Below are 24,632 nucleotides of genomic sequence, written 5' to 3'. Positions count from 1 at the left end.
ATGGTGTGTGCATGGGTTAGAGAATGCAGGGGATTACCGGCAATTAAACACATTAGAATTCGGTTAAGCCTTGAAAGAGCAGTTGAAGAGTTACTTCTCCCCTTTGATTCTAGTTCATAGATTGTTCAACACCAAACAAAGATGTCCAATAAATTAAATGTGTTTGTGTTTCGTACAAGTTTAATGAAAGACAAAGGAGGCCCAATGAAGAACCTATAAAGAGAACCTGTGTAAGGGGTTTTCCACCCACTTGTTCATTCACTTCTGATATTTATGCCAGGAGCCCAATGTGAACTAAAGACTAACAAAGAAATTACCTACTATCTATTAGGAAGATATTATTTATAAAATCCTGAAACTCTGTCTTATAGAACTCGTGAGGTTTAAAAGTTGAGACTGATCTTACTGGTGTCAACTTGGGAAGCTGTTAGAAATGTAACTTATTATTACTTTTTGTTTTTGTAGTTCTGGATGAGTTGAATCCAGGGCCCTCGCCTACTAGACAAGAGGTCTACCATGAGCTATATGCCTGGCTCAAGAAACACAAATGCTTGATCCTGGGACCCCCAGACCCTGCATCAAAACCAGTGTCCCAGGATCTGCATCTTGGTCAAGTACAGAATGGCTAGCCCCAGGAGACCAGCAGAGGCCATGAGCCTGAAATAAGATGCAGCTGTCCTCAGCTGGCGGCTACTGTTGAAAATTACTAGGCACGAAAGATGTGCATCTATTTAAACCATGAAAGAGCTTCCCAACAATAGGAAACAATCATAACCATTTAAAAAAAAACAGAATTGTTTGGAACATCAAATGCCAAGTTCTCAGAGCAATGACAAGGTAGTTGAAAATAAACCTAAAATCGTCAAACAGATTTCCACGAAAATGCCTAAAAATCTGTGCAGGGGTTGGGAAGGGCAGGTCAGAGGGCACTGGGAAAGCCAGAGGCTGTGAAGACACTGCGGCTCCATGTAAGGCTGGAACAGTATTCTTATTTACAAAAGAAGAAGCAGGAGAGAACAAAGAACAAGAGCAGGCTGGAGGGCAATGGCTGGGTGACTCAAGCATGCAGGTTCAGAAACACTTCTAGCAGGGTTTGTTCCTGTGTCCACCTGCTTGTTCTGTGCATGAGAACTATAAACAAACCTCAGTCCAGCAGGAGCCGGAGGGAGTTGCCACCCCATGGAAAGGCCCCACTGGTGAGCAGAGACACTGGGGGCCTGAGGGAGAGCCGTGAGTATTCACGAGTGATGCTAGTGGAGTGCTGGCTGCTGCATAGGGGTCATCCTTCGGAATTGGCTCTCTGCTAATGCACCAAGTTCCAACCAGGCCCTGACGGCGCCAAGAGCATTCACTTCTCCATTTCTACAGCTTCTTCTGCATGGTTCCCCAAACGCGTATTTTTCTTTAGAAATCAGAGTTGTCTCTGTCACAAAGATTGCCAGCTAACTAAATGGCCAGTTCACGGGCCAGGTACAAGAGCTGATGAAGTCTAGGGGATGGGGGAGTTTCAGGGATAACTGTTGAGCGTGTTCTACATGCAGAGGACAATCGTCATCCAAATGATGCTGCCTTTCTGCTAGGAAGAAGGTCCATGTGACAGGTGAGCGAGTTCTGAAGGCGAATCTGCTCTCTATCCCCACATGGACACAGGGCTCTTCTGGTCAAGGTAGGGAAGAGAGCGGCCAGAGAGTAGTGGGAGAAGGTCGTCAAGTTAGTCCAGGGGGAAATGGGGTGGGGTTTTCTCCACAGACTGTGGGTCTTTCTAGAATTGGTTCTTCGCTTCTCAAGTCAGGCAAGGACATTTTCTGTTTGTGGGCTTTGTGGGTGCAGGAGTAGTTTGTGGGGTAGATGTGCACTCCCTGGAGACAGAAGACCCTGGAGCGCTGATGGCCTGATACCAATCAGGAGAGCCAGTGTCCAGAAAGCAAGACTGCAGGACAAACAGCCTCAGCTGATTAAATTCTGGCAGAGCAGTCCTACTTAAGCTGCCCCTTACTTAGGGAGAATCTGGTGAACTGGTAGGAGCACCAAGCTCCAAAAGAAAATGGTTGTCAGGCCAGCAGGTCAGTTCAGAAAGTCAACACAGGAACTACCAGGTAACTACAGAGGTGCTGGGCAGGCTTGGGTGTGGGGCTGAATGGGACATTACCCGGTTTCCCATGGCATTTTGTGACTTAAGATGTCAGTCTAACTTTCTTCTACGTGGGCATTTTCTTCTGAAGCACATGAAAGAAGAGCAGAGAGAAAAAAAAATGCATTCTTCCTTTTCTAAATACACTTTGGAGGTCTCCAAACAAAGCAATGTACTCTGACAATACAGCGAGTATCTGGTACGTGGTTAGTTAGCCTTGGTTGAACAACTAGATAAGGACCTGTGGACCAGACACCTAATGTCGGTAAGCCTCCATCCTGCCAGAAGCAACCCAAGGGAAAGCAAAAATGCCAGTTTAATAGCCGCGAAGTTTAGGAAACTGGCTTAAGGTCACCTATTTTGCTAGACTGTCACACAGCTAAATAAGGTTGTGTTTAATGCAGGAAAATGACTAGCAACTGTAACAGTAACCCTCAGCCTTCGGGGCTTGAAAACCTACTTCCCAGTTCAAGAGTTGACGGATGAGGCTGCCCATTATTTTTGCACAAGCTGAATTTCAGGATACTGCTCTATGATTAAGTATTTAGGTGATTACCACAAAACTTATAATCACAAGCTAATTATGCAGCTCATGAATCACTGCTTATTTTACTTTTTTCTGCTCCTTGCTATCTGCTCCAAAAAGAAAAAAAAATCAGATAGCTAACTACTTAATAAAGTAAACAAACAAAAAGATCTTACTAAAGTCACCCTAATTGATGACCTGATACAGCTATAATAAAAGATTTCCTAAGAACACATCACTGGGGTGATGGGAAAATTCTGGAAAAGGACACTGGGGACAATCACACAATTTTGTAAACACTAACGCTTTTGAACAGTAAGCTGAAATGGTTAAAATGGTGAGTTTGGGGCTGGGAAGATGCTCAGGTAGTGCAAGTGTGAGGTGAGGACACACGCTCACGTCCTCAGCATCCACACAGAAACCTGGAGCAGAGACAGGTGGTCCTGGAGCTCACTGGCCAGCCGGATTTTCTGAATTGCTGAGTTTCAAGTTTAGTGAGCGACCCTGTCTCAAGAAAATGAGTTGAACAGTGAGAGATAAGACACCTACTATTGGCCTCAGGCCACTGCTTATGTTCCCCACCCCACAAACACACACAGTCCATCTTATACTATGTATACTTGACCACAGCTGAAACAGGGAGATCAAAAGTGCTCGTTCCAATGCAGCACGGGGTTCATCCGATGAAATGCTAACCCAACATTACAGAAAAGCAGATTACCTTACAAAGATGCAGGAACTCTGAGGAGGTCTGAACATCCATCCACAATACCATGACTAATTCTAAAAGTCCTCTGTAATAGTTAATGGCTACTTTTTATGCCAGAATAATTATATGTGCCAAACTCAGTTCAGACCAATTGGGAACTATAGCTACAAAGGATGCCTGACGCCTGAGAGCAGTTTAGTGACTTTTATGAGATTGGAATTCCCATTCCAAGTCTGTCTCTCCCAAGCCTGGGGCAACTGTGTGGCTCACCTTCCCCACTTTGAAGTTCCTCCTTGATAGAAGGCGGTGGCTAACCCACACCTTTAGCTGAAGGTGGAGCCCCACTATCTACCATCAGTTCCTGAGGAAATCAGACCGCCACCAGTAGTAAGCTGCCAGCAAGTCAAGTTCCTTTCTTCCTTTGAACTGGAGAGCTGCCTGCTCCCTAAGCTGCATTAGCATCCACCCCTGCTCAAACAGGCTGTGTCTCCGTGGAGTCTTGGCTGTGTTCATGTGGGGCCTCTGAACTCTCAACAGACGCAGGGCCAGCAAGTACAACCCCACATGTGCTGTGTGCACACTAGTCAGGTCTCATTTCATCATCAGATATAATAATTCTACTCACAATTACATTTCTGGGTTACAAAACATTTCGCCTTTTGAAGCTCAATGTCTTCTCGAGGCCAACATGCCCACACATTAAATAAAGACACACCCTCTTAAAAAACCCAGCACCCGTAACCAAAGCGAGGCCTCAGCCCTGAGAACGCAGGTGCTCTCTTTCATTTCTTTCCTTCCTTAAAGCTCTCAGCTATTTCTGAGGCTATGCTGGGTGAATAACCGAATAAGCAAAAAGGAAGGAGTCTATTTACTTACCTATTATGCCAGGCTAAAATCTACCTTTATTACTGAAACTATGTCATAAGCCCAGTGTTCCCAACGCTAGATCTGGTGTCATGACACGTGTCTTTACTTACTCCTAAGTAAACGCTGTTCAAGAAAAGGAGGTTCCCACCAGCGAGCATGCTTCAGGAGCCACGTCCTGCATTCACACTTGGCATATCCGATTTTATTGTAAGGTCATTTCCCTGTAGGTAAGGCGAGAGAGGTATATCCTTTCTAGCTGGTGGACCACTATGCAGACTGGTCTCGGAGAGCTCAACAGCATCTTTTTCAGCATAATGTATTTCTGATGAAGGAATTCAATTACCAAAAATTACAAAGGAATAAGGGGAAAAATACAGTGGAACATGCGGGCAACTATTTCCAAGGCAAGGACTGCCTGGTAGAACCTGAAAAAGACGCTGAAGGAATTACCAGCCCACGCAAGGTGAGTCAGTTCTGCAGTTGAAATCCAAGTTCTGTCCTTGCTACTGGGTGACTTCAGGCAAGTGAATTACTAAGCACCCTGGACTGTTCAAAGGATTATTGCCACTGTTCTCATCACCTTTGCTACTTTTGTAACTCTCCCCTACACATTCAACTCTAAAAACATAGAGTCAGACGATTTGTTAAGATCCAACAGAAAACAATGCTTGGAAAAAATCAGTATACAGGGTATTTATTATTTTAATGGAAATCTCACATTAGTGTGAAATTGTATGCATATCACCAATTTCATAATCCAAATTCATTATCATTAATGTTGCACTACACCCAGAAATGTCTCCGTTTAAGTACCCGAGACACATACACTAGAAGGCAGCCTGTGACGATTGTTGAGCATTTTCTTACTCCAATGCTCTGTGGCAACATTTCCAACAGGAGGTGGCTAGAAAACGTTAGTTTCAATTTCTTTTAAAAAGAATTATTTTATTTCTAATTATGCTTATGTGTGTGTGCACTGCACTCGGGTGCCTGAGGAGGTTAGAGAAGTTATAGGCAGGTGTGAGCCACCTGCCATGAGTGCTGGGAATCAAAGTCGGGTTCTCTGCAAGAACAGTCTTTGCTCTTAATGTGGAGCCAGCTCTCCAGATGCCAAGTTTCAATTCCTAAGCTAAACTCTTCTCTACAGGCTGATTCCCTGTTGCAGGAGATGTTCCAAGTGTTCTATCAGTGTATGCCCAGCATCAGTCCACTCAGAAGCTCAAGGCCTCAAGAGTACTGGGCAAGAAAACTGTGACTCCAATCAGAGCTCCAGGCAAATGACATCAGCTTTTCTAATGTTACTGTCCATAATGTACAGTCCCAACCTCATATTAAGAATGACATCTGGTGCCCCTCAACCAAAGACTGAATAAAAAAAATGTGGTGGGTTACACAATGTAATATTACACAGCTATAAAAAATAATGACATCTTGAAATTGCAGGCAAGTGGATAGATCTAGAAAAAACTATATTGAGTGAGGTAACCCAGACCCCGGAAGACAAATATAATATGTACTCACTCACAAGTGGCTTTTAGACATAAAGCAGAGAAAAAAACAGCCTACAATTCACAATCCCAGAGAACCTAGACAACAGAGGACCCTAAAAGAGACATACATGGGTCTACATAGGAAAGAGAAAAAGACAAGATCTCCTGAGTAGGTTGGGAGCATGGGGGGCAAGAGAGAGGGTAGAGGGGAAGGAAGAGGAAGGGAGGACAGTGGAGAAATATGTATAGCTCAATAAAAACCAATAAAAAAGAGTGGCATCTGGGAACTGGGCACAGTGGTACACACCTTTAATCCCAGTACTCAGGAAAGAGGGAGGTGGATCTCTGTGTGAGAGAGATCCTGTGTCAAATTCCAATCCCCCACCCCCCAAATAATACCATTTGTGGCCTAGAGAGATGCCCAATTGGTAAAATGCTTGCCACAAAAGCATGAAGACCCGAGTTTAATCCCCAGCACCCATATAAACCCAGGTTTAGGGGCATGGGCTTGTAATGCCAGCCCTGGACTGATGGGCACAGCTCATCCCCTAGGGCTTGACAGCCAGCCACTTTAGCTGGTTCAGCGAAAACCCTGTCTGCCTCAAAAAGTAAGGTGGAGACATGATGAAGGAAGACACTTGACCATGACCTCTGACAAGCCCCCTGCCACGCATACCCTTACACACTTTTAAATTTACAAACATGTATACATACACAAACATACAGAGAACATCACACGTGCAGATGACTGTTAATATTTAATGATGATCCCACTAAATAATCATGGCATCAAAATATATTATCTATGTGGTATTTTTAAAATGTACATGCATCTAACCATGTTTTAAACAATGACTTTACTATTATTGTGTGGGTATGTGCACCATGGCATGTAGAGGTCAAAGGACAAAGGAAGGAAGCTGGTTCCTTCCTTCCACCCTTATGTGGGTTCAAAGTATTGAACTCAGACCACCAGGTCTATAAGGAAAGTACCTTTACCCACTCGAGTCATCTAACCAATCCTATCCATATATTTTTTAGAAATAATTTCAGTTTGTAGTCTAGACTGGCCTTGAATCTGCAATAAGACAGAAGTGTCTTAAGCCACTTAAGTGCTGGGGTTCTATACATAATGTCTGGCATTTACATTCTTTAGAGGACATAATGAAAAAAATAAAACCATTGGTATATTTTTCTGGTTGAGTCTGTTGGCCAGAAGTTATTTTATTGGGGCTTTTTTGGTTCTGAAATAAGATAAACCCAGACATTTTTCTGAAATGTTATAAGTAAAATTATATCTAATAGAATATACCAGCATCTATAATTCAGAAGAAACTATCAAAGGAAGCACCAACCATTAAAGTAGGAAGTGACAAGTGGGTTGAAGAAGACAGGGGTGAAGGTGTAGCTTCAGGAAGGCAGTAGAGGCGGGCTGAGCCAACCAATGCTGGACCACTCCACACTCACGGTAAACCCAGTGCCACTGACAGTACTGCTGACCAGCCCAGAAGGACTAGGGCAGTGGCCAGACTTCATCGCACCTATTTCCATGACTGTACACAGTACACTCTGATTACATCATCAGCCTTCCTGTGGAGTGAGCCTGCTTCCAAAGTGTTGCTGACAACACAGCACAGGAGCTCTGTCAAAAGCTCAGTGAATATTTTTTTTAACAAAATCAGAGAAGAAAATTTCTCCAATCTAAAGGAGAGGCCTAATACAAGAAGTATACAAAACACCAAACAGATAGGACCAGAAAAAAAAAAAAAAACACTTGCGTATGACACATACTAACCAATACTAACCAAAACACTAAACACACAGAACAAAGGAAAAGCTGTAAGGGGAAAAAGATAAAGTAACATAAAGCCAGGCTCATTCAAATAACACCCAAGTGGCCAATGGAGCCATGGTCCTCAACCTGTGGGTCGCAACCCCATTGGGGTCAACTGGCCCTTTCTGGGGGTAGCCTCAGACCATCAGAAAACACAGACATTTACATTATAATTCATAACAGCATTAAAATTACAGTTATGACATAGCAATGGTAATAATTTTATGGTTGGGGGTCACAACATGAGAAACTGTATTAAAGGGTCGTAGCATTAGGAAGGTTGAGAACCATGCACTGCAATGGAGATTCTGGAAGACAGAAGGGCCTGGACATATGTTTCACAAACTCGAAGGAACCACAGATAATAGCCCAGATTACTGAACTCAATAAAACTATTGATTGACATTGTGATTCAATACACAGAGAACAAAAAACATTCCATAATAAAACCAAATTTGGCAATTTCAATCTACCAATCCAGATTAGCTACATTCAAGAATTACACAAGGAATAAATACTCCCAGTGTGGTTGGTTTAAAAAAGGGGGGCCACCATATAGGAATAAAATAACGTAAATCAATAAATATTGCTCAATGGTAACTACTAACATTAATGGTCTCAATTACCCAGCAAAAAGACACAGACCAACAGTTTTGATTAGAAAACAGGATCCATCCTTCTGTTGTACCCAAGAAACACACCTAGTCATCAAGGACAGACGTCACCTCAGGGGAAAAGGATGGAAAAGGTATTCTAAGCAAATGGACCTAAGAAGCAAGTACATGTGGCTATTTTAATAGCTGACACAATAGACTTCAAACCAAAACTAATTAGAAGAGACAGGAAAGAAAACTACATACAAAGTAAAAATCCACCAAGAAGAGACTTTAATTCTAAACATTTATGGACTAACCACAAGGGCACCCAAGTTCATAACAGAAACACTGATATCGCTAAAATCACACACTGACACTCACACATGGGTAGTGGGTGACTTCAATTCTCCACTGTCACCAACAGACAGGCCATCCAGACAAAAACAACCGAGAAATGCTGAAGTCAAATAATGTCATAAATCTGGCTGACCTATCAGATGTCTACAGATTATTTCACCCAACAATAAAGAATACACTTTCTTCGCAGTGACCCACGGAACCGTTTCCAAAACTGAGGACATATGAGGACAGAAAGCAGTTGTCAACGGACTATTGAAAAAAGAACCGAAACAACACACTGCGTCCTATCAGAATGGCCTTGATCAATAAAACACATGTTAGGGGGGTGTGAGGAAAGGGGAACACTTATCTACTGCTGATGGGAGTGCAAACTGGTACAGCTCCTATGGAAATCAGTGTGGAGGTTCCTCAAAAGGTTGAAAATTGATATACCACAAGATTCAGCTATACTACATTTGGGCATATAATCAAAAGAATCTATACCCTACTATGGAGATACTGACTCATCCATGTCCATGGCTGCACTTTTCATAACAGCTAGAAATTGGAAGCAGCCTAGATCTCCATCCACTGATCAGTGGATACTCAAAATGTGGAATGTTGGGTATGTTACTTTTGATTACGCGCCATTTGTCTAACTGTGGGAAGCTGTGTTACTGTGCCTGTCTAAAACACCTGATGGCTTAATAAAGAGCTGAATGGCCAATAGCGAGGCAGAAGCAAGGATAGGCAGGGCTGGCAGGCAGAGAGTATAAAGAGAAGGAGAAATTTGGAAGACGAGGAGCAACAAGAGAGAGAACAAGGAGAGGACACCAGGGGAAGCCATTCAGCCACCCAGCCACCCAGCCAGTCATGGCAGAAGAAGGAAAGAAAGGGACACAGAAATGGAGAAAGATAAGAGCAGAGGCAAAGGCAGAGGGGATGATAGAAGTTAAGGAAAGCTGGCGAGAAACAAGCCACACTAACGCCTGGCATTCATAACTAAGAATAAGCCTCCATGTGTTTATTTGAGAACTGGGTGGTCGGTCCCCCACAAAAGAGCAAAACAAGCAACAGCAGTGGTGCATTTACACATTGGAATATTATTTAGTTGTTGAGATAAATGAAATTATGAAATTTGCAGAAAGATAGAAACAATCATCCTGAGTGAGGTAACCCAGACCAAAAAAGACAAATATCGCATGCTTTGTCATACATGTGGATGTTAGCTTTTAAGTTTTGGATATATGTGTGACAATCTTTTTTGTTTTCTGGGGGGGGGTTGTTGTTGTTGTTTTGTTTGTTTGTTTGATTTTTGTTATTGTTGTTTAGTTTTTTTTGTTTTGTTTTTTGTTTTTTTTTTTGAGACAAGGTTTCTCTGTGTAGCTCTGGAGCCTGTCCTGGAACTTGCTGCATAGACTAGGCTGGCCTCGAACTCACAGAGTTCACCTGCCTCTGCCTCCCGAATGCTGGGATTAAAGGCATGTGCCACCACTGTCAGGCTTAAAATGAAGTCATTGTATAAAGGGGGAGACAATGCCCTGACTAGACATCTTATGGTACCAGCTAAAACCTCCAGTGCCAGGAACAGTTGTACTGTGTTGAGTCGCTGGCCAAGGAGTCCCACAGACTCCCCATCCGAATATTGTAGGCTACTGTCGAGGCTATTGGTTACCTCTATAACCTGACAGCAGGTCCTTTTACTGAAAACAGCTTCTTTACATCATCAAACATGGAGAAATTAAGTTGGTGACAACTGGAAGTCTCACCCCTTCTTACCAGCATTCCTGATGCCAGAAGGTACTTTTTATACCAGAGGAAGGAGAAAAGTAGTTCCAGTATCATCCAGCTACAAACCCTGTAACCTACAACAGAGACTTGATTGCAAGATATACAGTGCACTAGTGGCATAAATGTTATTTTCTGATTAGGCTTAAGGTCCACTTCATGAGATGGAACCCATTCCTGATACTCCTAAAAGTGACTAAGAACATGAACTAGATTATGGGCCTATGGGAAAACCTAATACTATTACTCTGCTAAAGGAATATAGCAATAACACAAAATAGATCAGAGCATCACTCAAGCCTTATCAGAGAAGCTACTTCTTGCAGTAGATGGTAATTAACAAAGAGATCCACAACTGGCCAATGTGTAGGGAGTGAGAGACTTTGGAGCACTCAGTCCTAAATGTCTTCATCAAATTCCTCCCCTCAGGACTCAGGGATCTAAGTGGAAGAGGAGGCAGGAAGATTGTAAAAGCCAAGTGGTGGGTGACTCTAAGGAAAACAGCCTCTTTCAAACTCATCAGGACCGTCACACATACGAACACACAAGGGACCGTGACAGCACACAAGGCCTACACTGGTTCCAACCAGGCAAAAACCCCAGCACTGAGAAGGGGAAGTGGACATAAAGTCTCACTTTAATTTAAGTCTCAGATTTAATCAAGAATCTATTTTTAACTGATACCTGATGGGAAGACAATCTATCAAGTACACTTCAGGGCAGGTCCCATGCTAAGGAACAGTTAACCAATACAAAGTGGAATCCATATTTTTTGTGTACTTTTTGGCCTCATTTTATTTTTGTCTTATTAAAAAAAATCTTTTTATTTTATTTTATGTGTGTGTGTTTGTGTTTGTATGTGTGTGTGACAGAGAGAAAATATGAAGTTGGGTAGATAGGAAGGTAGGTAGGATCCGGGAGGAGAAAGAATATGATCAAAATCTATTATATGAAATAAAATTTTTTAAGAAAGCGATCAACCAATCAACCGACCTCTCTGTTTAGTTGCTTTTCTGCTGCTGCTTCTGTATTACATTCCATCACTGAGGGAAGCCAGGGTAGGAGCTACAGGCAGAACTGACACAGGCACAATGGGGCAATGTTCCTTGCTGGCTTGACCGCCATGGCTTGCTTAGTCTGCTTTCTTACACAACTCAGACTCACACTGTCCAAGCGTGGCACTGTCCACAGTGAGCTGGGCACTCAACCGAGAAAATGCCCTATATACACATTCACAGTCCAGTCCAATGACAGCAAGTCTCCATTGGGGTTCCCTCTTCCCGGGTGACTCTACTTTGAGTCAAGTTGACAAATAATAACCAGCATGCCTCACCATGACCCCCCAAACCCACCACAACAAAACCAAAAAAAAAGTATCAAGAAGGAGGAAAATTGGGGCGAGAAGAGGCTCTGGCTAATGCTAGTGTAAGAAAGATCTGATCTACCACCAGCTTCTGGTGAGAAGAGGCTTTACTCCTTGGTCTGTCAAGAGATCGGCACACCATAGGGCTTCTCTTGCCCTACAGTGTCAAAGCACAAAGCACTCAACAGTTGCTGCAGTGGTCCCACAGGGGCTCACCCCCAGCCTGCTTCATCTGGTTCTTCAGCCAGCACAAAGGTAGTTGACTCAGGAGGTGGATTAAGCGTTACACGCAATAAGCACGGCACTACTTATTCCTGGTGCTCCAGCAGCAATGACTTAGGGAATCAAAGCCTCAAACCCCAGCCACTCCTCCTGTGGCCATCTCCGTCAGGTCTTTCCCTTAAAGGAACACCGCGCTTCCTCTTTCATGTATCTGAATCTTTGAAACAGCGACTCTATTTTAATTTTTCCACTTTGTGTCTCAAATCCTACGAGCTTGTCTCGTACATGAGTAGCCATTTGCACGGTGGGTGTGTTTGGTCCTTACACCACATTGCAGGCTCCAAGATGGCTCCCAGGGTGGAGGGAGACGTACACCCCTGTGCTGCTCCACCTAGGATTTCCTCTGGAGTAGAACATTCTGGCTGGGTAGACATCTTTGAAATTCACCACAGGGGTCAGGAGGAACACTTGTTCATAGCTTTCACTGGACACTACACCCCTACACAGACAGGTTGCTAATCTTAAAACAAATGAACATCAGGGTTTTCATTCTATGAGATTACTTGTTGGGCACTATGAAAGCATTACAGACTAATTTTTTAAATTTTGGTTTTTGGTTTTTTTTTTTTTCTTTTTTCTGTAGCTTTGGAGCCTGTCCTGGAACTCGCTCTTGTAGACCAGGCTGGCCTCAAACTCACAGAGATTCACCTGCCTCTGCCTCCCGAGTGCTGAGATTAAAGGTGTGTGCCACCACCGCCTGGCTTTAAATATTATTTATTCATCCATTTACTTATTTACTTTTCTATTTATTAAGTGTATGTGCGAGTATGCACACATGCACATGCAAGCCAGAGTGATTTTTTTCCTTACACTGTGTGGGTTCCAGGGGCTGAACCAGGTTATCAGGCTTGGTGGTAAACACCCCCACATCTGTTGAGCCATCTTGCAAGCCTGAAAGTGACAGTTTAATAAATACTAGACTGCTATTCCAGTCTTGGGCTCCTGGGGTGGTGGGTGAAAGGTGAGTAACTCCTAAGCAACACAAATGGGAACTGGGAGGCAAGGTCAAAAGTCAAAGGCTTCGGGACAACCCAAGCCATATTAGGATCATGCTTGCAGTTGGCCTGGTGTCCATGAAGCTCTGAGAGCTAACTTACATTACTAACATGTACAGATTATTCTATGCTGCTTAAGTCAAGCAGCAGAATTTATCTCTGACCTCCTACAGTATTTTCTATTAATACTTTAATGCTCATTTCTCAACTTTTTTGTTCTGTTATGTTTTTGTTTTTCGAGACAGGGTTTCTCTGTAGCTTTGGAGCCTGTAATGGAACTAGCTCTTGTAGACCAGGCTGGCCTGGAACTCACAGAGATCTGCCTGCCTCTGCCTCCCGAGTGCTGGGATTAAAGGCGTGTGCCACCCCTGCCCGGCCTAATGCTCATTTCTTAAATTGTTCTAAGTTACTAGAATCACTTGGTGGTCTTCGATTAAAAGAATTACAAAATGGAAAGACTGATCTACTTTACTATGTCTTCTGGAACACTGATAGTATCATGATAACTATATGTGGCAGTTAGATGCAGAGACCAGAAAGGAAAGAAGACACAGCATCTTCAAGAGCCAAATGGCAGCATCCATTTAAGGTCTCCAATTTTTGATAATACTGATCAAAAAAGACCAGAGTATAAAAAGGGGGCAACAGGTACCCTGACATGGTGTATGCGCTGAAGGGTCTGAGCAGGTGAAAGGAGGTGAAGACCAGGCTGCTGCCTACCAGAGGAAAGCAGAGAGCAGGTGAGCCTGAACACAGAGCATTCCCTGCTGGCCCAGGCAGTGGGTTTTAGTAGCTTTACATACATGGGAAGGACTGTTTGGACCAACCACAGACATTTGTTTTGAACCAAACTCAGTGTTGCCTCTTAACACCAATCACTATCCTTTTCTTAGCCATTAAAGGAAGAGCTCCCCTCTGGCCTACATGGAAATGGAGCAGGGTAAACTAGAATTCATCAGGGGAGGGTTATAACAATAAAATAGCTAGTACAAACTTTCAAAGTAGCCCCCCCTGAGGCTGTGCTCTTCTGTGGTTTTCTCAAGGTGTCTGTGGACTGTTCACGGCTGGTGCTCGTGTCTGCCTGACTTTTGCTGTAGGCACCAGGGCAGTGGAGCAGAGCCCAACCCCCGTTACTCAGAGAGTCAAACTACCCAATCCCCTGACATACTTTTCTCATTTACAGAAAGTGAACAGCAGAAGGGACACTTAAAATGCAAATGAAAAGAACTTTTTATTAACACTGACAGTGACTTCGAACAAATGTTAACATCTTAATAGTACCCAGTCCACCAGGGAGAGAAGGCCCTCACTCATCACTGTCAGCTTCCAAGGTTCAATCTGTGGTTGCTTAGCCCCTTGCACTTAGGACAATGGCAGGAGTGGTGGTGAAGGAGAGCGGCTTACTACAAGGTACAGAAAACAGAAAAACCAGGGTCTGTGCTATCCCCCAAGAACCACTCCTTGTAGCCCGCTTCCTGCAGCTCCCTAAATAGCATCACCAACTAGGAACCAAGCATGCAAACAGGAGCCTACGGGGACATTCCATATTCAAATGTTAAAGCCATACATTTAACAAATCTCTACCAGAGGCCCTCACAGAGTCCTATGATAAGGCTATAGATAGGACCAGGAACACGACGCTCAGAGAGCAATCTGGAGGACATTAAGTCAGAAGAAAAAGGGTAAGGCAGTCCAGAGATAGGAGAGGCCTCCCTCACTACAGAGAGGAACACCATCTATGGAACTCCTGAACAACCTGTCACAGGTCATCGGAATGATTTACTTCCAGCATCAGCTTTGCTTGAGATGATAAAATTTTTAAAAAGCACCTGATCCTAGTCAGGCATGACAACAGACACCTGCATTCCCAGCACTCGGGAGCTAGGACTACCTCCAAGCCAACTTACACCACACATTAAGACCTAGGTTAAAAAAAAAAAATCATTATCACTAAAATCATCTTAGCTCTTCATGTTTAATTCTCTATGTGAGGGGGTTTCCTAAGTCGCTACAGCACACTTCAGGGAAGGCCCTCAGGAGCCCGGGCTCTGGGCCTCTGAGCATGTTCTGGCATCTGCCAAAGCTGGGCCTCCATCCCTGGAGGCATGCATGCTGGCTCAGACAGGCAGAATTTGTCATATGTTAAAGCTTATCTCTTCATGAAAATTCCACTTGATTAAAAAGTTAAAAAGCAAACAGACATTAAAGAATAAATTTGGGAATAATAGCCATCCAAAGGCAGCATGTACCTACTGAGCATGCCAGCTTCCTGCCGTGATGCCAATATTTGTGGATTAATCGGGCTGCATGATTAAAAGTTAACTGCATGCTTTTAAAACTGGAAATAATAACTGCTAATTTTTAGTGCTAAAAACCATGTAAAACGCCTCTTCTAAATAGCCACATATACATTTTGACAACAGGGAAAAATCAATCAAGCTGGTGTTGAATAATGTTTATTTAGCTTTCCTACTTCAGACATCAGTTGTATTTCTGCTGACAGACAGGGCTTATGGGCTTTGAGTGTCATCATGTTTCTCTTGTACAAACTACACCAGCAGCAAAGCCAAACAATAAGCACGTTAGGCTATGTTGTGTTAGGTTAGTAATTGTATTATCAAACAAAACCAACAACAATAACAACAAAACAATACTCAATACCTGGATGATGCATCAGTAAGACATCAAACTTTTAAAGCAGAATAAACATTTTGCCTCAATTTGAGTAAATGTGCCATAGGAGCTATGCAATTGGGAAATGAACCTGACTTCTGAAAATGTAGGTTCCCACCGCAGGGTGACTGAGGGCCAGTTCCGTCTGGGTTCCTTCAGCAACACAGGGGTTGAATATTCGTGGCTTGGAGTTCCTTGCTCTGAACTCCACACTGTGACTGATCCACAGACCTAGCATTGGCTTCTTTGTCTCCATTGCAGTGTCTATGTATTATACTCTGCTGGCTCACCTGAATTCCACAGTCCCACAGTTCTCAGTTACCATAACAACATGATGATCTCGTTAGAGTCAAAGCCTGGAGCTTTACCTCACTCCCTCACTTCAATGTCAAATCCCAGGCCACAGTGAGTCTATTTAATGAATATTTTCAGTTTATGTATTTCCCTCCAAATGCCCATTCTCCAACAGCCAGGGATTTATTTAACTTAACCTTTACCACGGCCTTCTGCTTAGGCATCTGCCCTGGACAGCCAAGGGATACCATCAGAAGCACACCCTAAATGCCCACAGTCCCCACGGCGCCTGCTCTCCCCAGTGGCATCTGTGTCACGTCACTCTAGCTGAACCTGTGTGCCTCTACCCCCACCCCGCCACAGTGGGAATGGCTGCCAGAGAGCAGAAATATGTGGCCCCAGATCACAACCTCAGTCTAATCACAAGCAAGCCATCCATATTTACTGCAATCCTGTGCTGTACAGAGCCCAATTGGTCCAGGGCTAGCCAGTTCTCTGTGGTCAGCATCTTATGCTGTGCTGGCATATTTCTTACAACTAAAAGGCCAATACAGAGGGGGACTGTAATGAAATATGTGCAGCCTTATCACCTCAGTTTTCATCTAGTGTCTTTTTCTGTCCCAAGTCCCACCCGGAACACCTTACACCAGTCTTGTCTCTGCAGGCTCTCATGTCCCTCCTTATCCACAACCGTAACAGGCTTGCCGAGTGCTGCCCAGGCCTGAGGCGGAAGGATTTCCCAGTCAGGGTTATCTGATCTACTCAGGATCAAATTCAGCATGGGATTTTGGGATAGAAGTCATGGAGGCAGCACACCTCTCATCAGGGACACAGTGCCCTCACAGCTTGCCACTGCCAGCCATTCCTCACCATCTGGATGAGATGCCACCTGCCAAACTTGTGAGTAAAGCTCCCCCTGTTCCTCTCCCACGGTATCTGGGTGGTGTGCGTGGGTTCACACCACACAGACTGAAGTGGGGGGTGCCATTTATTAAGAGAAAAGTTACACACATGATGAGAAGTCCTCTCCATGGGAATATGCCTGCTCTGTCCACTCAGTCCTTCCATCATCCGTGTCAGTGTGGATACACAGATCCACAGCTGAGGCTCCGCATTTTACCTTGGCATGGCACTATTGATTGAGGTGCTCAGATTCCTGGCTTCGGCCACTGAGAACTCTGTCAGCAAGCTCACTGCTGATGACACACTTGCCACTGCTGACTGTGCTTTTGGGCACAACTCATTCTGTGACACTGAAAACGTTCCTGGATCATTTCCAAAGTCTTTCCTGTTCTGGGGCGAGAATCAGCCATTTTCCCCAAAGAGCCCTGGTTCCATTTCAGGGAGAATGGCATGAACCCATGTTTGCATGGATGCTGTAGACCTGTCTCTGGGGGGATGATGTGATGTTCTGTCGGGGAGGATGGGGTCAACTCATGTCTGGGAAGATAGTATGAACTTGTTTCCGGGTGGATAGTGGAAACCTACATCTGGGTGGATGGTGTGACTTAGTAGTCTAGGAGAATGCATGAACCCAAGTCTAGGTAGATGGTGTGACCCACATCTTGGAGCTGGGAGTCTTCCATGCCTGGTCCTAAAAGGTCTTTTAAGAAAGGGTAAATATCTGAGTTGATTGCTTTTATTAATCTCTTTGGGTTGACCTTTGGGAGTCTAAGCCATAATCTTTTGGTTTGTTTTTGTGAACATAAATAATATCTAATGCTCTAGAAGAGATGATTCAGAATAATTATGGCAAAGTAAATGCATTTTTGTCTCTATAAAGATCTGCAGAAATGCTAAGTAGTAAACGAATTTTAATCAGCTTAAGGTCAGGCCTTGCGGGCTTCTAGACATTGGTCCTGTGAGTCACTTGGGAAGGGAGTTTCAGTTTCCTGAGAATTGACTCATTTATCTGCTATTTTTCCTCTTATCTGATTTTTAGAATACTGTCAGTTATCACTGCAAACTGCTCTTGGCCATAGAGACATCAAAATAAAGCTGAGCTTGTTGGTAGAAGGGGCTGAAGTCAGAGCACATAGGTTTGCAGGCCCAGGGCTCTGGCCAGTTCTTCCTCTAGGGCCACTGTGGTCACTCCTGCTGCTATATGGGTAAGGAGGTGGGAGGCTTTGTCATGGAGTAGACAGTGCTCAGAGGAGGCCAGAGGAAGGAGGGTTCCCTACTAATTCAGAGGCCAGAGGAGACTCTAAATGGCAATGGCAATAGCTAGGCTGTAATACCACAAAAAAAAGCAGACGACACAGACTTGGAGGAAACAAGGCTGAGGCCACAAACACCCCATCTATAGATCACTCAGGTCAGAGATCCTGCAGGGAGGCAGCAGTGGAAGGGTGTGGACCTTGGCTAGGTTTCTTTATAGAAACAGAGACCCTTGTTAGAGGGAACTAAGGGAGGTAACACACAAAAAAAGACCTTGCATGGTGACCATTTAGTAATTAGTAAAAACTATGGAAAATGAAGTAAAATCTAAACCCCAAAACTCAGCAAAGGCACAGAGAACACAAGCATAGGGCTAAGTCTTAGGGAGGATGGGGTGCTGGCTTGCATGAGGGACAAACTGCTGACACAGTCTCCACCTCTCCAGTGATGTGGGAGTTCCCTCTGTGTGCTGTGATTACCATTAATGAATAAAGAAGCTGCTTTGAACCTATAGCAAGGCAGAACTTAGGTAGGCAGGGAAGATGGAACTGAATGCTGGGAAAAAGAAGGGCGGAGTCAGAGAGAAGCCATGGAGCTGCCACCAGAGTCAGATATGCTGAAACTTTGCTGGTAAGCCACTGCCACATGGCGATATACAGATTAATAGAAATGGATTAAATTAATATGTAAGAGTTAGCCAATAAGAAGCTAGAGCAAATGGGCCAAGCAGTGATTTAATTAATACAGTTCCTGGGTGACTATTTCAGGGCTAAGTGGCCAGGAAGCAGCAAGTGCCCTCTCCTCCAACACTCCAGCACTCAGGGCCATTCTTGCTTCTGGGAAACAGCAGAGCAACCCAGGAAAGACAGATTTTCCCTGGCCAGATACTCACCAGCTCAGGGCTCTTGATCTTTATAGAAAACTATATATATTCTAAAACGACAGTAAGGAAACTGAGCTCTGGTTCATGCTCACCACAGAACTACTTAAGAAAAACATTTCAATATGGATCTTTCAGAACAGCAATGTGAATGAAAACGCCATATCTTTGTGTTTCATCTTAGGCAAAAGTACTCGGAAATTTGACACTGAATGTAACACAGAAGCTCAGCAGGGTGTGGGAGGCAAAGCCAGAACCTTCACTCACACACAGCAGAGGGGATGTGGCCTTACCTAGAATGGCAACCAGAAAGAGAGCCACACCATGTTCAGTTGGGGCGCTTTGTCATTAAATACCGTACTTGCGATACACTTCTTTATATGATCTATGGACGCATTTAAAAATCCACAAGGCCCACCTGTCAGGGAAGCTCTGACTCATTACCACATGCACGAGTGCCACACATACCCCTTCACAAGACAGTAAAAGGGAAGGAATTTTCAAGTCAAATTTCATTTTATCTTACTGAGGGAGACCGACTTTGTTAAGATACAGTGGCAGCTCCAGGAAGGGAAAATCCAGTTCTGTTCTGCCACACTTCTTCAGTGGGGAAACCTGCTTTCACCATGCTGCATGGTCACGGAGGGGAAAGGCCCAGTCTCAGGGCAGCCTGCTGTCCCCTGTGAGAACCACTGAGTGCAGTGCCGATGCCTGGCAGCTGGGGCAGCAGAGACACGACTGCCTAGCAGCAGGCTTTCCCTGATGAGACAGAAAAGGCACCACTGTGAGCTCTTGGGGCTCTCTTGGGTGGGCTGCAGGCCGCTGTGGTCTGTCTCCAGGGGCTGTGAATGCTGGAGGGACCAAGTGGCTAAGCAGATGGCTCACTGTGGATCTCCAGCACATCTGCTCTCAGTGTATGTTACTGAGGATTCAAGAGGCGCCTCTGAGCTCTCCGAGAGCGCCCAGTCCAGGGTCTCTGACACCACACAGGGGCATAAGGCCCCTGAGAAACGGTGCAGGGCTATACTAGAAACTCATTTTTACCTTCAGAGTAGCAAATGAAGGCCAGGTTTGATCAGAGAAGTATGGAGTCTGAGAAAGGCATGCTATTTTCTTCTGTTATCTAATTCTTCATATTCAGAAACAGTTAAATATATAAAATACCTAAGAAGATGGAACTTTTCCTAAGTAAGTAAAGTCAACTAAGTCAAATATGCTTTGAGGAGTTATGTGGTCCCCAACTTTGTTATGGCTGGTATGTTCAAGCCCTGAGGGCAAAGGAGACACAGAGCAGGCTCAACTACTGAAAACCCTTAGTGCAGCTGCAGGTGAGGCAAAGTCAGGCAGCATCCCAGCTGAAACACAGCAGGCAAGCGGAAGGCATTCTGCAGAGTGCACTGTAGCAGCCAGGAGCAGACACAAAGTCCTGACGACTGTCCCTACCTTTGCAAAGGCAGAGACCTGCGGACCTGACCACAGGTTTCTGGCAAATTCTGGCAGGTTTAGGATTCTTTTCCAGCCACCACATTTGACAGCCCTTCCTTGACCAGTCCCAGTTCTGCATCTTATTTGCCCATATTCAGGCAGACAGGGCCCACCTTAGCAGCCAGCTATATAAATCTGGGCAGTCTGAAGCTGGAAAACCAGAGCAGTTGTGGGGGCCAAGTGAGAAGACTCCAGAGCCCAGCTCCCAGCAAGCCCCTCAACAGAGAGGAAAAGACTCCTCCAGGGTTTCTGCCCCAGGGAGGGAACTAGAAAGATTGCCTTCTAGACGGGACCAGGGGCAGCAGGCTGAGGGATTTGTCCGTGCAGCTACTTCTAGAGTCGAGACCAAGACTGGCTGGAGTCAGGTGACCAGCAGACCCTGCTACTTCTGAAGGTGACCTGCAGACTTGCTCTACAAGGGACTGCTTTCTGCAGGCACCCAGAAGTCCCTGCCACACCCCAAAAAAAGCTCTGAGCTTTAACACTTTTCAGCTGATATCTTATCTAGCATACCGCTGCTAAGAGTTCACACCAGTTTCATTTAAACCCCACCTGCAATCTGTCTGGCTTGTCCCATGCAAAGCCTGTCAGTTGATAGTGAACTGATATCAAAGCATCTCTCACTTGTACTCTGGCTATCTACCTACTGCGTTCTTGGAGGAGGGTGGACAAGAGACTGTGGGAGAAAGAAGATGGTCTCCGCCAAGAGCTTCACTTATACATCCCAAAACACAGCAACCCTGTCAGTTAAGCCCAGGGGTGCCCCGAAGTCAAGGCTAAAATGCCAGCATCTGACATCCTGTTTTGTGTGTAGATACACAAGTGAGTAGCTATTGTGGGTCTTGTCTTATAAATCCAACTCTTGAGTTACAACAGATGTTGTGACCTCTCTGCAGATCCCCCCACTCATGTAAAATACCTTGTGAATCAATAATAGTATCTGGTGGGAAAACATAAAGAGAAATATAAAATACTGTACAAGCAGAGTAGGTCTACCGTTGGTGCTAACTGGAATCTAAATTCTACAGCTGTAGCACAAACCATGGACTTGTTTTTCTCTCATGAGAATGGGAATTTGAGTACAAAAAAATACCAGGTTTTTTTTTTCTCAAAAAATGTTTCAGATAAAGCACAAAATTTGTAGGAGGAGGGTGCACTATGGTTCGGGGCAGAGTAGAAAATCCGAGCAGTTAAGAGAATCATGAACAATTAAGTATGACTTGTGCTGAACAGTGTTGAAATTAATATCCATGTGAGGACAGCATTTAGAGCCCAGGGAAGCACAGATGTCACACACAGCACAAACTATCACCACAAGCAAGCAGTTTCTCCAACGAAACGGGCTGTCTACACAGGACTAGATACTACCCGTATGCAATCCACTGCCTGCTATCAGAGCCAATTCATGTCCCTTCTGCCTGGAGCCTGTTTCTTGGGCTTCTGAAAAGCTTGGTCTTTGCTGCAGAGCCAAGCTTGAAACGTGGCTCTTCTGTTCACTCCTCCCAACAGAAGCAGGGAGTCTGGTCTGCTTCATCATCTATAAAATGGAGATGATGAGGGTTCATGCCTCAAAGGATTCCTAAGGAGATTAAATTAACTACCATGTGAGAATCCTTTAAAACAGTTCTAGCCAGGCATGTGGTAGTGCATGCCTTCAGCACTAGCTATTTAGAAGGCTAAAGGAGAAGGGCTGCTTCAGTCTAAGAGCCAGGGCAACATAGCCAGACCCTATTGCAAGGAAAAAGTCACACACAAGCAGTTCTAGATGTAGCAAAGATCAAGAAGGGCCAAGAGGGATCGAGGAGGACACTGAGGCAAGATTAGCATATGTTCTTCATTAAAAGCAGGCAATTTGGAGTTGTTCACTGATGCACGATACCGTAATGTCATCAAGCATTGAGTACAAAGGGAGCCTAGACCTCAACAACCCAACCAACCCAGGCAGGTTGATCAAAAGAACACAGGCTCGCAGGAGCAGTGTCTGCCTTGGCGTCTTTTATTCCTCTACCCCTGGAGCTTACAAGCAGGCCTGGTGAACACTGCTACTCACATGCTTGAAGAACACAGGAAGAATCAAATGCAAGGATCTGGCCTTAGCGTCAACAGTAGACATGAGGACACTTTAGAACAGTTACTACCAGGACAATAAAACAGCACTCCGCAAATGCTGGGAGTCACTTCCTAGGGCAATTTCATTACAGTCAAAGGCTTAGCTATAATTATAACTATCAATATACTGAGAGTGTCCAATAAGAAGCACATCTCCCTACAAACATTTGTGAGGACATTCCATGAAAATTCATGATGGTCACTCCCACCTACAATTAAAATTTCCATAAATTAACATTTGTCAATATAGAAAAACAAGAACTAATTTTGATACTATTAAAAGATGCTTTAGGCCTCCTGGGGCCATGGGGCCACATGCGGCCAGTAGACATCCAAGTATCACTACAACAAACACATGTGATAGAGGGGTAGGAAAGAACAAAATGGAGCAGGTCCGCAGGATGCCATATAACAACCTGGAGCTTACATAGATGTCAACTCAGCGACCGAACCTGCTGTCTGGTCGTGGCAGCCCCCACCACCCTGGCTCTGGGCATGATAGAAGCTTGAGATGAGGAAAGGTTCACCTTCTGGCTTGGACCTCCTAGAAGAACCACTGTGAACCAGAGGCCATGTTGGTGCTGGTTGCCCATGCTGCTGCCCAGATCGCAATGAACACTGACATTGGTGATGTCCTCAGGCTTCGCTGCCTTAGGGAGCCATGCTGATGTGAGTACCATGTTGAGGCTTGTGGTCCATGCAGTCACTAAGGGCCATGAGTCGGTCAATGGTCCTGATGCAGCCAAGGGCCATGTTGATGTCTGTGGCCAGCACTACCATTGAACCCCTGGCAGAGGCCTGTGGTTGGGGCTGCTGCCTGAATCCATATTAATGTCCCTGGGCTCAGGAGAGACAGTCCTGCCCCTTGGTGGAGCACCGTGCTACAGTGCAGACAACTGTTCCGGCTACCACAGGGCTCTCATCAGCTCATGGATTCTGCCATCTGTGCAGGAGGCTGGCCACTAGGAATTTGAGCATGCTCCAGTGACTACAAGGACCACACAAAATGGAATTCTTTTTTGGTGGGGGTCATGGAGGAAGGGGGACAGGCATGGGAAGACTGGGAGGTGAGCGGGATCGGGATGCAAGGTGTGAAATTTACAAATAATCAATATAAAATAATACTTAAAAAGATGCTTTAATTAGGTTCTAATTTTTTTAAAATAGATCAAATCTCTAACCTTAAGCTTTAAGTTTCTCAGAATAAAAAAAAAGGAATAAATGCATGAATTCTTTGGGCTAAAATAAGAGCAAAATCCAGACAAAAGTAAGCCCTCCACTATGACCTGTTAAGAGCTAAAGGCATATTTCCCGGGACTTTGGTAAGTTAACTATTTTCTATAGAGAATTACCAACATTCTGAAAGCTGACTCTGTATCACATACCCCATGCAGACTAAAACAAACCCCGAGTTCCAGAAGAGGAGGCAGTGTGGGCTGTACTTTACCTTGAACCATGAGCATGGGCTCCTTGCCCCCACCATGGGCTAACATCTCTCTGCGGTAGCGTTCCCCGGCGGCCCTGGGGAAAAAGATTCTGTTAACACACCAGCTCACACAGTCTGTGTGGCTCTATCTATCCGTCTTGAGCTCTAGGGGACATTTTATACTTTAAAATAAGGTATTTAATGTTTTTATGTTTTATGCAAATTATAGTTCTTTAAACACAACCAACTACACAGTTTAATGAGATTAGGTAAACTTTCTGGCATTGTACTGGTGACCGAACCCAGGACCTTGTGCACGCTAGGCGAGTGTGCTACCACTAAACTACACACCTAGTAAGACTCTCATCCTACTCACTCTGCAGGCTTTTTGTGCATAACAGGTAATTCTGTCTTAACTTGTGTGTGTGTTTATGAAGCACATGTGTATGTAGGTGGTATGTGCAAGTGTGTGAGTATGTGGAGGTCAGAGGTCAACCTCAGGTGATTCATCAGTGGTTCTCTACCCTACTTTGGAGAGAATCTTTCTCACTGACTCGGGAGCTCACTGATTCAGCAGCCTAGCAGGCTGGCTAGCGAGCTCTGGGATGTTCCTATCTGTACCTTCCCGGCACTGGGATTGCAGGCCTACGCCACTACACCTGGGTGCTGGGGACTTGGACTTCTAAGC

The 24,632-nt window shown here is 44.6% G+C and overlaps 1 protein-coding gene across 1 annotated transcript in view; it reads right to left on the bottom strand.

Annotated features, from left to right (window-relative positions):
- The window catches only part of Mipep (mitochondrial intermediate peptidase), a 124,526-nt gene that overhangs the window by 5,501 nt on the left and 94,393 nt on the right, over nucleotides 1-24,632 (bottom strand). The window contains exon 18 of the mRNA XM_048447960.3: nucleotides 23,966-24,039. Coding sequence (XP_048303917.3) covers nucleotides 23,966-24,039 — 74 coding nt within the window. The remainder of the gene's footprint in view (nucleotides 1-23,965; nucleotides 24,040-24,632) is intronic.

This window comes from Myodes glareolus, chromosome 12 (genome assembly GCF_982192425.1).
Source record: "Myodes glareolus chromosome 12, mMyoGla1.1, whole genome shotgun sequence".
Taxonomy (NCBI): Eukaryota; Metazoa; Chordata; class Mammalia; order Rodentia; family Cricetidae; genus Myodes; species Myodes glareolus.
This window is presented reverse-complemented; position numbering and strand designations above follow the sequence as displayed.